Genomic DNA, 12,677 nt, shown 5'->3' with positions numbered 1-12,677 from the left:
TCGCCTCAATTCTACAGTATGATTCCTAGGGTTGGAATTGCCTTAGTTTTGTCAGTCCCTTTTTTGTTTCTCTGTGTTCTACATATGAGTGAAATCATCTATCAATAGTATTTACCTTTTTCTGTTGACATATCTTACTCAGCATCATGTCCCCCAGCAATTCCATCCTTTGTGACAATGGGCAAGTGTTCATCTTCTTGTATAGTTGAGTGGTAACCGCAGCACATCTCTACCACACTTTTGAAAAACTGCTCAGTCAATGGGCTTTTAGGATATTCCCATAACATGACTATAATAAATAGTGCTATAATGAATGGGGGAGGTAATTCAGTCCTTAGAATCACTGATTTTGCATTCTGCAGAGAGCTACCTAGACATGGGATGGACAAAGAGCTAAACAGACAATTCTCCACAGAAGACATACTTGGTGACAAACAGCCACATTAAAAAATGGTTAACATCACTCATCACAAGGAAGATACAATGAAAAGGACAATGATAAGTCAACTTACACCTGTGAGAACAGCCTATATTAAAAAAAACACCAAAACAAAATAGTTGCAGGACTATTGAGAAAATGGAATTTTGTACACTGTTGGTGGCAATGTACATTGGTCCAACAGCTATGGAAATCCGTATGGAGGTTTCTAAAGATATTAAAAATAGTTTATAACATGATTCAGAAATTCCAATCCTTGGTGAAATTACTTTTATTTCCCTTGCCCTTGGTGTTGAGTCCCCAAACACAATCTTGAAGCCAGTGCCATAGAATTCCAAGAATGTCTGCCTATGTATGTTTCCTTCTATATATTTTATGGTTTCTGGACTTTCATCAAAGTCTTTAATCATTTTGAGTATGCTAAATGGTATGAGATAGCAGTCTAGTTTCATTTGTTGAGATGGAACTGTCCAATTTCTCCAATACCATTTGATGAAGAGACTTTTCTTTTTCCATTGCATGCTCTTTGATCTGAGTTCGGTATACCAGGAAGAACATATGTGAGACTACCAACTGCATAAAATTCCACCCGCCTCATAATGCCCTCTGTTTCTGCAATGCTCTCTTGAGGGCGGCCTTTACTTGAGCATTCCTCAGACTGTAAACGAGGGGGTTCAGCAATGGGTTGAAGAGGACATAAAAAAGTGTCAGGACTTTCTTCTGCTCATCTCGGTGACCATTGTCTGGGACTACGTAAATCATCATGGCAATGTCAAAGTAGAAGCCAATCACACAGAGGTGGGAGGAGCAGGTGGAGAAGGCCTTTCTGCGGCCCTCCTTTGACTTGATCTTCAGGATGGCCAAGACGATACGCATGTAAGAGACCACCATCAAGGAAAGGGGCCCCACTAGGATAAATGCACCAGAAAAAAGGACAAAAACTTTGTTAATCCAAGTGTCCCCACAGGCCACTTTGAGGAGAGCTTGGAGTTCACAGAAGATGGAATTCACCTCCTGGGAACCACAGTAGGGCAATCTCAGAAAGAAAATTAGATTTCCTAAGGCCAGTAAAGAGCCACATATCCAGGAGGTGATGGCCAGCACCATGCACAGTCTCCAGGTCATGATGACTGTGTAGTGGAGAGGATGGCAGATGGCCACGTACCTGTCATAGGACATCACCACCAAAATCATGCACTCGGTACAACCACAAGTCAAATACAAATATAACTGTGCATTACATGTAACATAGGAGATCGTTTTTTTGTGTTTCATTAGATTTTGCAGCAATTTGGGTAAATTGCTGGAGGCGTAGGCTATGTCAAGGATGGCCAGATGAGAGAGGAAGAAGTACATGGGGGTGTGCAGTCTGACATCCAGCCAGATGAGCCCCAAGATCATGCCATTTGCCAGCAGATTGGAGACATACAGCAGGGAGAAGACACAGCAGAGGAGAATTTCCTTCTGTGCACTGAGTGGGAATCCCACCAGGATGATTTCCGGGAACCATGATTGATTAACCCCCATCCTTATGGACAGTTTGTCTGAGATTGAAATGCAATACAAAGACCAGAGCTGGAGGGCAATGAAAACTGGAGTTATCAATCTTGAAGTGATCTTGGAGAAAGCATACATGCTTATCTCTGCTTGACTGAGTATTTTCTTTGCTTTTTGTTTTTTTTTCCCATTTCATTATGAAGTAATTAGATTTTCCAATGAAATTAAGACCTATAAGCAAGAGTACTGGATGCATATCAACAAATTATTTATTCTTGTTTCTTTTTCCATCTCTTTTCCCATGAGTGTATATACTTTTTGATGTTTCTATACACATATAGCTTATATTTTATTAAATCATGTGAGTGCTGAAATAATGCCAACTTACCTTTACTTTGTTTTTTCAAGAACAATTCTATTCGCTATTCTATTCCCAGTAGGATTATCCAGTATATAACATAAACATGATTCGCTATGGAAAATATCTTAATTTTCTACACTTTGATCCAGGTTATAACCTCATACCAAATTTCATTTCTTTTCTAATCTAAGTACCCAAAGGCAAAATTTTGAATGGTCACTGTTGGTTTTATACATACTCTCCCATTTTATATCTTCCTTGATGAAGCATGTTGGAACCAATAACATAAATGTGACTTTCATTCACTTCATTAACACTTGGATTATTCTGTCTCACTGTCCTCAAAGGTAAAATGGGTTGGTCGACCAATGTAGTTTCTCCAAAGATCTACACTGCAAAATCATTTATCCACACTCGCATCACTACCTCCTGCTTGTACTTTAATGTGTCCTCCGCCAATCTAGTACTTACCCAGTTCAGCATGGAATCAGCTAATTTCTCAACAGGTCTAATTCACATGGTGAACTGTATTTTCAAAGCGATTATCATATTTAACAAGAAGTTTAATCATGTAAATTTTAATCAAGATTGTTATCATTGTTCAAATATCATCATGAAATAGACAGGATATATCATTAGGTGTACAAACTGTTCAAGGGATAGTGGATTCTTAAGATTCTTTAATCCTAATGCATCATTACACACATCTTTTGGAGAGACAAATCTAATTTACCAAATTAACATTAGTATCAGCCTACATCTTTGATATTATACAGCAGTTTGTTTGAAGGCAAATGTGTATTTATAATTTCAAATTCTTATGAATTATCTTTTTAAGTATATTATTGTTCTCTTTGTATTAATATAAGAGATTCTTTTACATTTAAAAGTTACACTATCTAGGTTCAATAATCTTGTTCAAAGTGTGGGTAATGTGGCACATACCTCATTGAGATTTGACATTATGTTTTCAAAAATAAATTTCAAACATGAAATTCAAAAAAAGCCTGAAGAGATATTATTACATTACATAATACATTGTATATGACTGATTTCCATGACAGATGGTGATAATTTTCAATAATTTCTATATACAGTTTTCATTCTGTATTGTACTTTTATTTTCATATATATAATTAGTAAAAATTTTATGAATAGTAGTTTTGTTCATTTCATTTAGAATCATATGTACAATTTCATATCAAAATGTTTTCCTCACATATTGGTGAATACTGTTAATTTATATACTAACTTTGTATTGAGTCAGTACATTGTTTTCCACTAGGTTGTATATAATGCAAAAGTGATTAAATGTCATGCAATTATTTTTGTGTAACTTATATGAGTAAATTCCCAGATGGTATATAGTCAATTCTATTCTTTGTCTTTCTATATCCCCTCTTTCTCCATCATCACCTCCATCACCATCATTATTCTCAACCACATCCTCTTTTCTCTCTTCATAAAAACAAACAAGCAAAATTCAATGATCATTGTAACTACAGTAAATCACCTAGTGGGAAAGATCCCTAATTTACCAATCAAGGCTGTGTAACCTCAAGCTCATTTTCCTATGGCATTTCCTACTTTAGTCTCTCAGTTTCTATCATTTTGTCACATTTGAACATTCTTTAATCAAACCTGAGAGAAAATTCACAACTTTCAGCTTATTGGTACCACTGCTTCATATTCAATATCAAGAAAATAAGAATACTCAATGGAACTCAATGACTTCACAAAGCTTAACTATGAACTGATTATAAAGTAAGTAGTTTCTCATTTACATGGCAAATACCAGGGTGCTGACAAGCTGAAGTTACCTACCATGTAGTCTAAAGGAGCAGAGCACAACTTTATGGAGTGACTCCCTGTATTTCTGCTGCCCATTTCCACAAGTATCCGTGTAGGAGTAGCTGTCCCACCCTTACCATTCAGGATAGCCTCATAGACACCCTTTTACCCATGAAGACCAAAAGATCCAAATACTCACATAGCAACAAACTATCATTTTCCCCCCTCAATTCCAGTTTTTGGCCCCAGAGTTATTTCTGTTTCCCAGGAATATAACGCCGGGGAAGATGTAAGGACTACACCAACCATTCTGAGGGATGTCTTTGTACACACAGCAGTCACGACTAAAGAAAATTTTATATTTTCAACAGCACAGCTCTGAGATACAAAATGTTACATCCGACATGATCTTTATCCACAAGGCCAATACAAGTTTTAGAGCTAACAAATTCCAAGATAATAGGTCACTCCCTTAAAGGGAGATGAATATAGAATAATTCATAGGTCTTGAGATTCTTTCATGCTTATAAAGTAATATGAGAATAAATATTCTGCAAATTATTATTTAACTCTGTGAAAATATCAGGTTCAATAAAAGCCACTTCTGAAGTTTGAAAATGCATAAGGGTCCCTCAAAATACACCTGTGGTCACCAGTCTCACTGTGTGAGCTGGACGGGGGTGCTCAGCGGACAGGACACTGAGGGCTCCACCCTGGAGTGGCCCTCTGTGTCCACAGATACCACAGGAAGGAGGTAACAGCCTTCTTGTTCTTCTCTAAATACCATTAAAAGACTTTAATATTCAACATTTTCTTTTAATATTTAAAATTTTTAAAATATTTCATATTTCCCTTTAATATTAGGAAAACTGACCTATAAAAAGCTGTCACATATTTAATCATATGACCTGAAGAGCCTGGACACACACCAGGACATCCTCACATAATCACTCATAACCATCTCTAGTATCTCCCAGCTTCCTGTCATGAAGAGTGTCATTTTCTACTCTCCCTAGAATAGATAAACATGAGGAGGCCTGTCAGGCATGAATTAAATGAATAAGAATTAACAACAAAAACAGTAAAAGGACCACAACCTCACTACAAAGATACATGTAATCCCCAGGGTAAAAAAAAAAAAGTATGAGCTGGGGTTGATACAAAAGGTCCTTTCTATGATTGACATGACTCCTTGGTTGGCTGTAGAGGTCCTGTGATGGATGCTATGTCTCTACTGTCTCTACGATGATGACTGACATTCTAGGTGAAACAAGGCACTCAAGGAGCATGTGCTAATGCATGAATAAATAATTCTAAATATAGATAGATATGCACACATATATACAGACAGATATGGATAGATGTCACGTTGGCATTTCACAGTCTCCACTGGATTTCAAATATCTCCTGTTGTAACCTGGCAGAGATAGCAACACTGCACACCTGAACTTACAAGCTCCTAAATCTATTCCACTTTTATGAACTGAAGTATCACTACAGGCTCATGCTCCATAAGCATGTTCTATCATTAGTTTCTATCTATTGTCAAAGCTGTGAATTATAATTTACAAGGAAAAAAGTTCACAATTAAATTTAATCCCTGAGTATGACTTTCTTTTAGGAAATGCTGAGTAATACATGTAATTTAAATATGATGCTTCTTTGGGGTATAGCTGAATGTGCTTGACGATATGGAGGATCTATTTGTAGAGAAAATGGCAACATAAAAATGAACTAATGTCTTACACCCGTTTGAAGTGATGATTATGAGGAGTTTCAGGGAAATTGCTTTGGTCATAAATTCCTTATTTGGAAAGTAAAATAAACTCTTAAAGGCCATTCAAGGCACATGCAAGGACACTTCTGAATATTTTCAAAATATTCACCTGAGGGAGGCATCAATTGGGAGGGCAGTGGCCACTTAGTAAAAATGTCAGAAAAAAATTGGAGAAAAGTCCTAGATTCTACAAACATGACTGTATTTTGAAGGATTATATAAGTTTGCATAAAGTTGGTAACATTTTTCTACAACTATAACATCTGTATTACAGAGGTGAAAGGGAATAATTGCCTCTTTGTTGAGATTATTTACTAATGTCTGAACAAACGGTCATCTTCTCCATTACCATTACATTCATTTTCCTTAAATGTTTTCAAAAACAGTCATAATGGCAGATTAAAACTCTTAAGTCATGAGCCCAGAAGTTGTGAAAAATATCAATATAGCCGACATAAAATGTCCCCTCCCAACAGAGTCCTTACAATAAAAGAGTTTCAGCAACGAAGGTGTGTGGGTCAGTGATGCCATTCTCCCCTGCGGGGATGGAACAGGAGCAGGGAGCTTATCTCTCTGCAGCTCTAGTCAGTGGTATCAGCACTCACTGCATCCTGTGTTGTTGTAGGACAATTTGATAAATATCTGTAATTTCTGGGTCTGATAATTATTAAGAATTGGTGATAACCTGGGGAAGTTTCAATAAGAAATATCTATATCTATGTGACAAACTTACTTCTTAAACTTTTTCCAAAAGAAAAAGACTTCCCTGGTATGGTTACTAGGATTTTCTTTCTAGTAACTGAGGTTATTCTAGCAATGTCTTCTCTGTGTTAGGCAATTTAAGATTCTTTGATTCTTTTGAGAATCAAAGGATTTTAGAGCTTTATCCAGAGGAACTTCTTGCATATAAGGCTTCTCATCCTTCTAGATGCCCTTGCCAAAAATACACTGGAATCATTTGAATGACCAGCCCTCAACCATACTGGGAGATGATGATGAGAAAACTGCCAAAATATCAGAAACACACCACCACACACATACCATCACCACACACCTCAGAGGACAGAAGTTTCCAAAGCTGGGTTAGGGGTGAAATCTGAGGGTTCATTCCATTACTCTGTGACATCTCATCAGGGAGATCAGTATGTTTCACTAGGACGTCATTCCCTCTACAAAGCCATGTCAGGTTCTTTAGCCACTCTGCCCTCTGTCAATACCCTAGATTAAAAATCATCTCACGTGAAAATAAATCAATTTTTCATTAGGAGACGGCACCTCTAAATCACATACAGTGGAGTAAAACAGTATTACCTCAATAAAAAATATATAATAAAACAAGATATCAGCACCGGATATGCCTCAGGAACCTCCTCTCACCCAGATAAAACCCTTCAGAAGTTCAGGACATAGACAACGAAGACACTGTAGCAGGCACCTGAGGATAAATGTCATTGACAAGATTTGCTACAGTTGATAAAGGCTGTCAACAAAGCATGAAGCTCTAAATTATACCTCCAGGAATAGAGTTTTATTTACAATCAACTAAAAACTACAATTCCCTGAAGGAAAATTTGACATGATTCTTTCTCTCTTCTTCCTAAGTAGAAGCAGTCTCCTCTCTCTAGAGGAGATAGAGATTCTGCCTGCTTTTCCCTTGAGGAATATTCTACTCAGGCCACATATTGGCATCACAATGTTTCCATGCAGATTTTCAATGACTCGGGTTATGAACCTGAGAGAGAAGTCACAAATCAGAGTGTACAAGTCTTTGAAATTATTTCAGTTTTTATTTTCTTGCTGCTCTATGATCCTCATAAATATAGGTGAGAGGGTATGACTTTGAGAAGGTTAGAGAAGGTCCCCATGGAACCAGCTAAGGGAAAACTGAGTAGGAATTAGTCCTTCAAACCAAGGTGATCCGTGTCGGAAGCAGGGCTGATGAGGCAAATGAGCAAGGACTGTAATATCCATAAACAGCTACTCATGTGCCATCAAAATGTTTTAGAAAATACTTCAATTGCTTGATATGGACAGTATGGTCCCATCTATTCATTATAATTTTAGTGATATAGAGACAATATTCGAGGAAATGACATTAATATTTCTTCATCTTTGCTAATGGGACTGCTGAGATCTTTGGAAAGTGACTTGAGGTCAATATTGTCATTAAATCTAAAATAATAAGTTTTAATCACACTTATCCCATCATTAGGGTCAGTGGGGTTTTCCTAAGTGTATAGATATTGGGTGTTTTAACAGATTGGATGCAGGTGTAAAAGCAAAATCCTATTTTCCAAGACCCACATTCAGAATTTCACAGAAACGTAAAACATAGCAGGATTTTCACTTTTTGGTCTTAGAGACTACAGCTATTTTAATAAATCTGTTACATATAGCCTCTCTAATGAGATATTTATTTTTAAATGGATCGGCAAATATTTTCAAGAGCCATTTTAGCTTCCTCTCTTCCATCTTTAGTTAGGTATTATATTATTGACACACAATAATGTTTGTATATTTGAGGTGCACCACGATTTAATACACATTTACACTGTGAAATGATTATCACAAAGTAATCGACACAGGCCTCATTTCTCATAGTTGTATTGTGTGAGTGTATGTGGGTATGCAGTAAACACTTGAAGTAGATGCTCAACAAATTTCCAGTATAGAATGTATCACGAAGAGGTAGCATCACCATGCTCTACCTAACATACCTGACACATGTGCACATTCCAAATAAAAATTTGTCCCCTTTGACCAACCAAAAATGCATACATTTTTGAACGTTCAAAGCGGCCCCTCAACAAACCCAATAGATCATACCAAATAGTAACATTCCAATTTGAAATAGTAAGGAAACCGTCATCTTACAGTCCATTTATAAGAGATAAGATAATAAGAGATAATAATACAGCATTAGTCTTTTTTGTCTGGCTAATGTCACGTAGCATATGTCTTTCAGTTCAATCAGACTGTTGTAATTTAAACTATTTCCTTTATAACTGAAAAAAATATACACTATACCATAACACTGTAGGAATATACTGGCATATAATATGAAGTGTTCTTTAATCATTCCCACCCTGTTGAACACTAAGGTTGTGTCCATCTCTTGGCTGTGGAATAATGCTGCAATGAACATGGCAGGGAAGCTATCACTAAGGTACTAAGATAGCCTAAGATACACTTTCTTCTGATGGCAGTTCTCCTTGTTTTTAAGGAACCTCTATACTTCCTACATTTTGCATAATGGTTGTACCAATTTACATTTCCAGCTAGCATATACAAGGATTCCCTTTTCTCCACACTTTGGGAAACACTTGTCTGTTGTCTTGTTGAGAAAAGCCATCCTCACAGGTGTCAGTGATTCTGCGATTCTGAGTTTTATTTCCCTGGTGGGAAATGAGATTGAGCAGCATGTCATATACCTGTTGCCCATTTGTGCATCTTTTCAGGCCTTTTTACCACTTGGAAACCAACCTTTTTCATTTTATGTCGTGAGTGGCAGGAGTTCTTTATACATTCTAGGTGTTAACCTCTTAACCTGTGATCTACAAATCCTTTCTCCCATTTCACACCTGTCATTTCAATCTGTTGATTGTTTCCTTTGAGAGGCAAAACTTTTGAATTTGATATAGTTCCCTATGTCTAATTTTGCATTTGTTTGCCTGTGCTTTCTGTGTCAGATTCAAGCGACTATGGACAAATGCACTGTCATGAAGGTTTTCCCCTGTATTATCTTAGGAATTTTATGGCTTCGGGTGTTCTATTTAGGTCTTTCGTCCATGGTCAGTTAGGGATTCTGATCCGCCATCGTGTTGATGGTACTTAGATAACTCTCCTCTTAAATGTGTCTCTATGGGGGAATTTCTGTTTCATTCCCTTTTATAGTGTCAGCAACATCACATTTTATAAAATTTTTATAAAATTACTTTTTATTGAAGCTACTTTGGTTTACAACACTGCATAGGACTTGGAGGTACAGGCACATACCTCTTCAGATGGATATTACTACCCCATGTCAACGATCAAAGCACCCACAATCCTCCATCATAATCCATTGCCTCCCCCACTTTCCTTGGCTTCCTCACTATCTCCTGCTGATAGCCTCTATTCTACAATATGATTCCTAGGGTTGGAATTGCCTTAGTTTTGTCAGTCTCTTTATTTGTTTCTCTATGTTCTACATATGAGTGAAATCATCTATCAATAGTATTTACCTTCTCCTTCTGACTTATCTTACTCATCATCATATCCCCCAAGCAATTCCATCTTTTGTCACAAAGGGCAAGTGTTCATCTTCTTGGATAGCTGAGTGGTAACCGCTGCACATCTCTACCATACTTTTGAAAGACTGCTTAGTCAATGGGCTTTTAGGATGTTCCCATAACATGACTATAATAAATACTGCTATGATGAATAGGGGAGGTAATTCAGTCCTTAGAATCACTGATTTTGCATTCTGCAGAGAGCTACCTAGACATGGGATGGACAAAGAGCTAAACAGACAATTCTCCACAGAAGACTTACTTGGTGACAAATAGCCACATTAAAAAATGCTTAGCATCACTCATCACAAGGAACATACAATGAAAAGGACAATGATAAGCCAACTTACACCTGTGAGAATGTCCTATATTAAAAAAACACCAAAACAAAAAATGTTGCAGGACTATTGAGAAAATGGAATTTTGTACACTGTTGGTGGCAATTAGATTGGTCCAACAGCTATGGAAATCCGTATGGAGGTTTCCAAAGATATTAAAAATAGATCTACAGCTACAACATGATTCAGAAATTCCAGTCCTTGGTGAAATTACTTTTATTTCCCTTAGTGTTGAGTCCCCAAACTCAACCTTGAAGCCAGTGCCATAGAATTCCAAGAATATCTGCCTATGCATGTTTCCTTCTATATATTTTATGGTTTCAGGACTTCCATCAAAGTCTTTAATCATTTTGAGTATGCTAAATGGTATGAGATAGCAGTCTAGTTTCATTTATTGAGATGGAACTGTCCAATTTCCCCAATACCATTTGATGAAGAGACTTTCTTTTTCCATTGTATGCTCTTTGATCTGAGTTTCAGTATGCCAGCAAGAACATATGTGAGCACTACCAACTGCATAAAATTCCACCCTCCTTCATAATGTCCTCTGTTTCTGCAATGTTCTCTTGAGGGCAGCCTTCACTTGGGCATTCCTCAGACTGTAAATGAGGGGTTCAGCAATGGGTTGAGGAGGATATAACAAAGGATAAGGACTTTCTTCTGTTCATCTTGGTAACCATTGTCTGGGACTAAGTAAATCATTATGGCAATGCCAAAGAAGAACCCAACCACACAGAGGTGGGAGGAGCAGGTGGAGAAGGCCTTTCTGCAGCCCTCCTTTGACTCGATCTTCAGGATGGCCAAGCCGATATTCATGTAGAGACCATCATCAAGGAAAGGGGTCCAAGTAAGACAAATGAAACAGAAGGAAGGACAAAAACTTTGTTAATCCAAGTGTCCCCACAGGCCACTTTGAGGAGAGCCAGGATTTCACAGAAGATGAAATTCACCTTCGGGGACCCACAGAAGTGCAATCTCAGAAATAAAATTAGATTTCCTAAGGCCAGTAAAAAGCCACCTACCCAGGAGGTGATGGCCAGCACCGTGCAGTCTCCAGGTCATGACGACGGTATTGTGGAGAGGTTGGCAGATGGCCACGTACCTGTCATAGGACATCACCACCAAAATTATGCACTCGGTACAGGACAAACCCAAGTACTGAAACAATTGTGCAGCACATGAAGCATAAGAGATTGTTTTTTTGTGTTTCACTAGGTTTTCCAGAAATTTGGGTAAATTGCTGGAAGCACAGGATATGTCAATGATGGCCAGATGAGAGAGGAAGAAGTACATGGGGTTGCGGTGTCTGACATCCAGTCAGATGAGCCCCAAGATCATGCCATTTGCCATAAGGTTGGAGACATACAGCAGGGAGAAGACACAGCAAAGGAGAATTCCCTTCTGTGGGCTGAGGTAGAATCCCACCAGGATGAATTTGGGGAACCATGACTGATTAACCCCCATCCTTATGACAGTTTGTCCAGGACTGAAATGCAAGAGAAAGACCAGTGCTGGAGGGCAATGAAAACTGGACTTATCAATCTTGAAGTGATATTGGAGAAAGCATATATGCTTATCTCTGCTCGACTGAGTATTTTCTTTGGTTTTTTTTTCCCATTTCCCTATGAAGTAATTAGACTTTCAAATAAAAACTAAGACCTATAAGCAAGTGTACTTGATGCAGATCACCAAATTATTTATTCTTGTTTTTTTTTCTATCTTTCCCCATGAGTGTATATAGACCTTTGGATATTTGTATACTCATATATCTTATATTTTATTAAACCATGTAATTGCTGAAATAATGCCAATTCATCCCTGTTTTGTTTTTTCAAGAACAATTCTATTCACTTATCTATTCTCAGTATGATTATCCAAATTGTAATTTAAACGTGATTCATTACAGTGAATGTATTAATTTGTTACACTTTGGTCCAATTGTAACCTCTTTTGAAATTTCATTTCTTTTCAAATCCAAAATAAGTACCCATGAGTCACATTTTTATATGGTACACTTGGTTTTATACAATTTCTCCCATTTATACAATATCTTCCATTGATTATGCATGTTGTAGTCAATAAAATGTAACTTTAATTCACTTCATTAACTCTTGGATGATATTTGCATCTGACATGACTTTAATCCACAAGACCAATGCAAGTTTTACAGAGCTACAAATTCCAAGATAATAGGAGGGCAATC

At 37.3% G+C, this 12,677-nt stretch overlaps 1 protein-coding gene and 1 pseudogene across 1 annotated transcript; both read right to left on the bottom strand.

Moving 5' to 3' along the window:
• Window positions 1-1,033: 1,033 nt before the first annotated feature.
• Window positions 1,034-1,966, bottom strand: LOC119255894 (olfactory receptor 2A5-like). Its single transcript, XM_037523502.1, has one exon. The coding sequence runs from the start codon at window positions 1,964-1,966 to the stop codon at window positions 1,034-1,036; it is 933 nt and encodes a 310-aa protein (XP_037379399.1).
• A 9,043-nt stretch (window positions 1,967-11,009) lies between these two features.
• On the bottom strand, window positions 11,010-11,938 carry LOC119255839 (olfactory receptor 2A2-like; annotated as a pseudogene).
• Between the last annotated feature and the right edge of the window lie 739 nt (window positions 11,939-12,677).

This window comes from Talpa occidentalis, unplaced genomic scaffold, assembly GCF_014898055.3.
Source record: "Talpa occidentalis isolate TD23 unplaced genomic scaffold, MPIMG_talOcc4v2.1, whole genome shotgun sequence".
In the NCBI taxonomy this organism is placed as follows: Eukaryota; Metazoa; Chordata; class Mammalia; order Eulipotyphla; family Talpidae; genus Talpa; species Talpa occidentalis.
This window is presented reverse-complemented; position numbering and strand designations above follow the sequence as displayed.

What these genes read in the sequence shown, in the direction of transcription:
- LOC119255894 (XM_037523502.1), bottom strand. Translation starts at nt 1,966, where the DNA reads ATGGGGGTTAATCAATCATGGTTCCCGGAAATCATCCTGGTGGGATTC.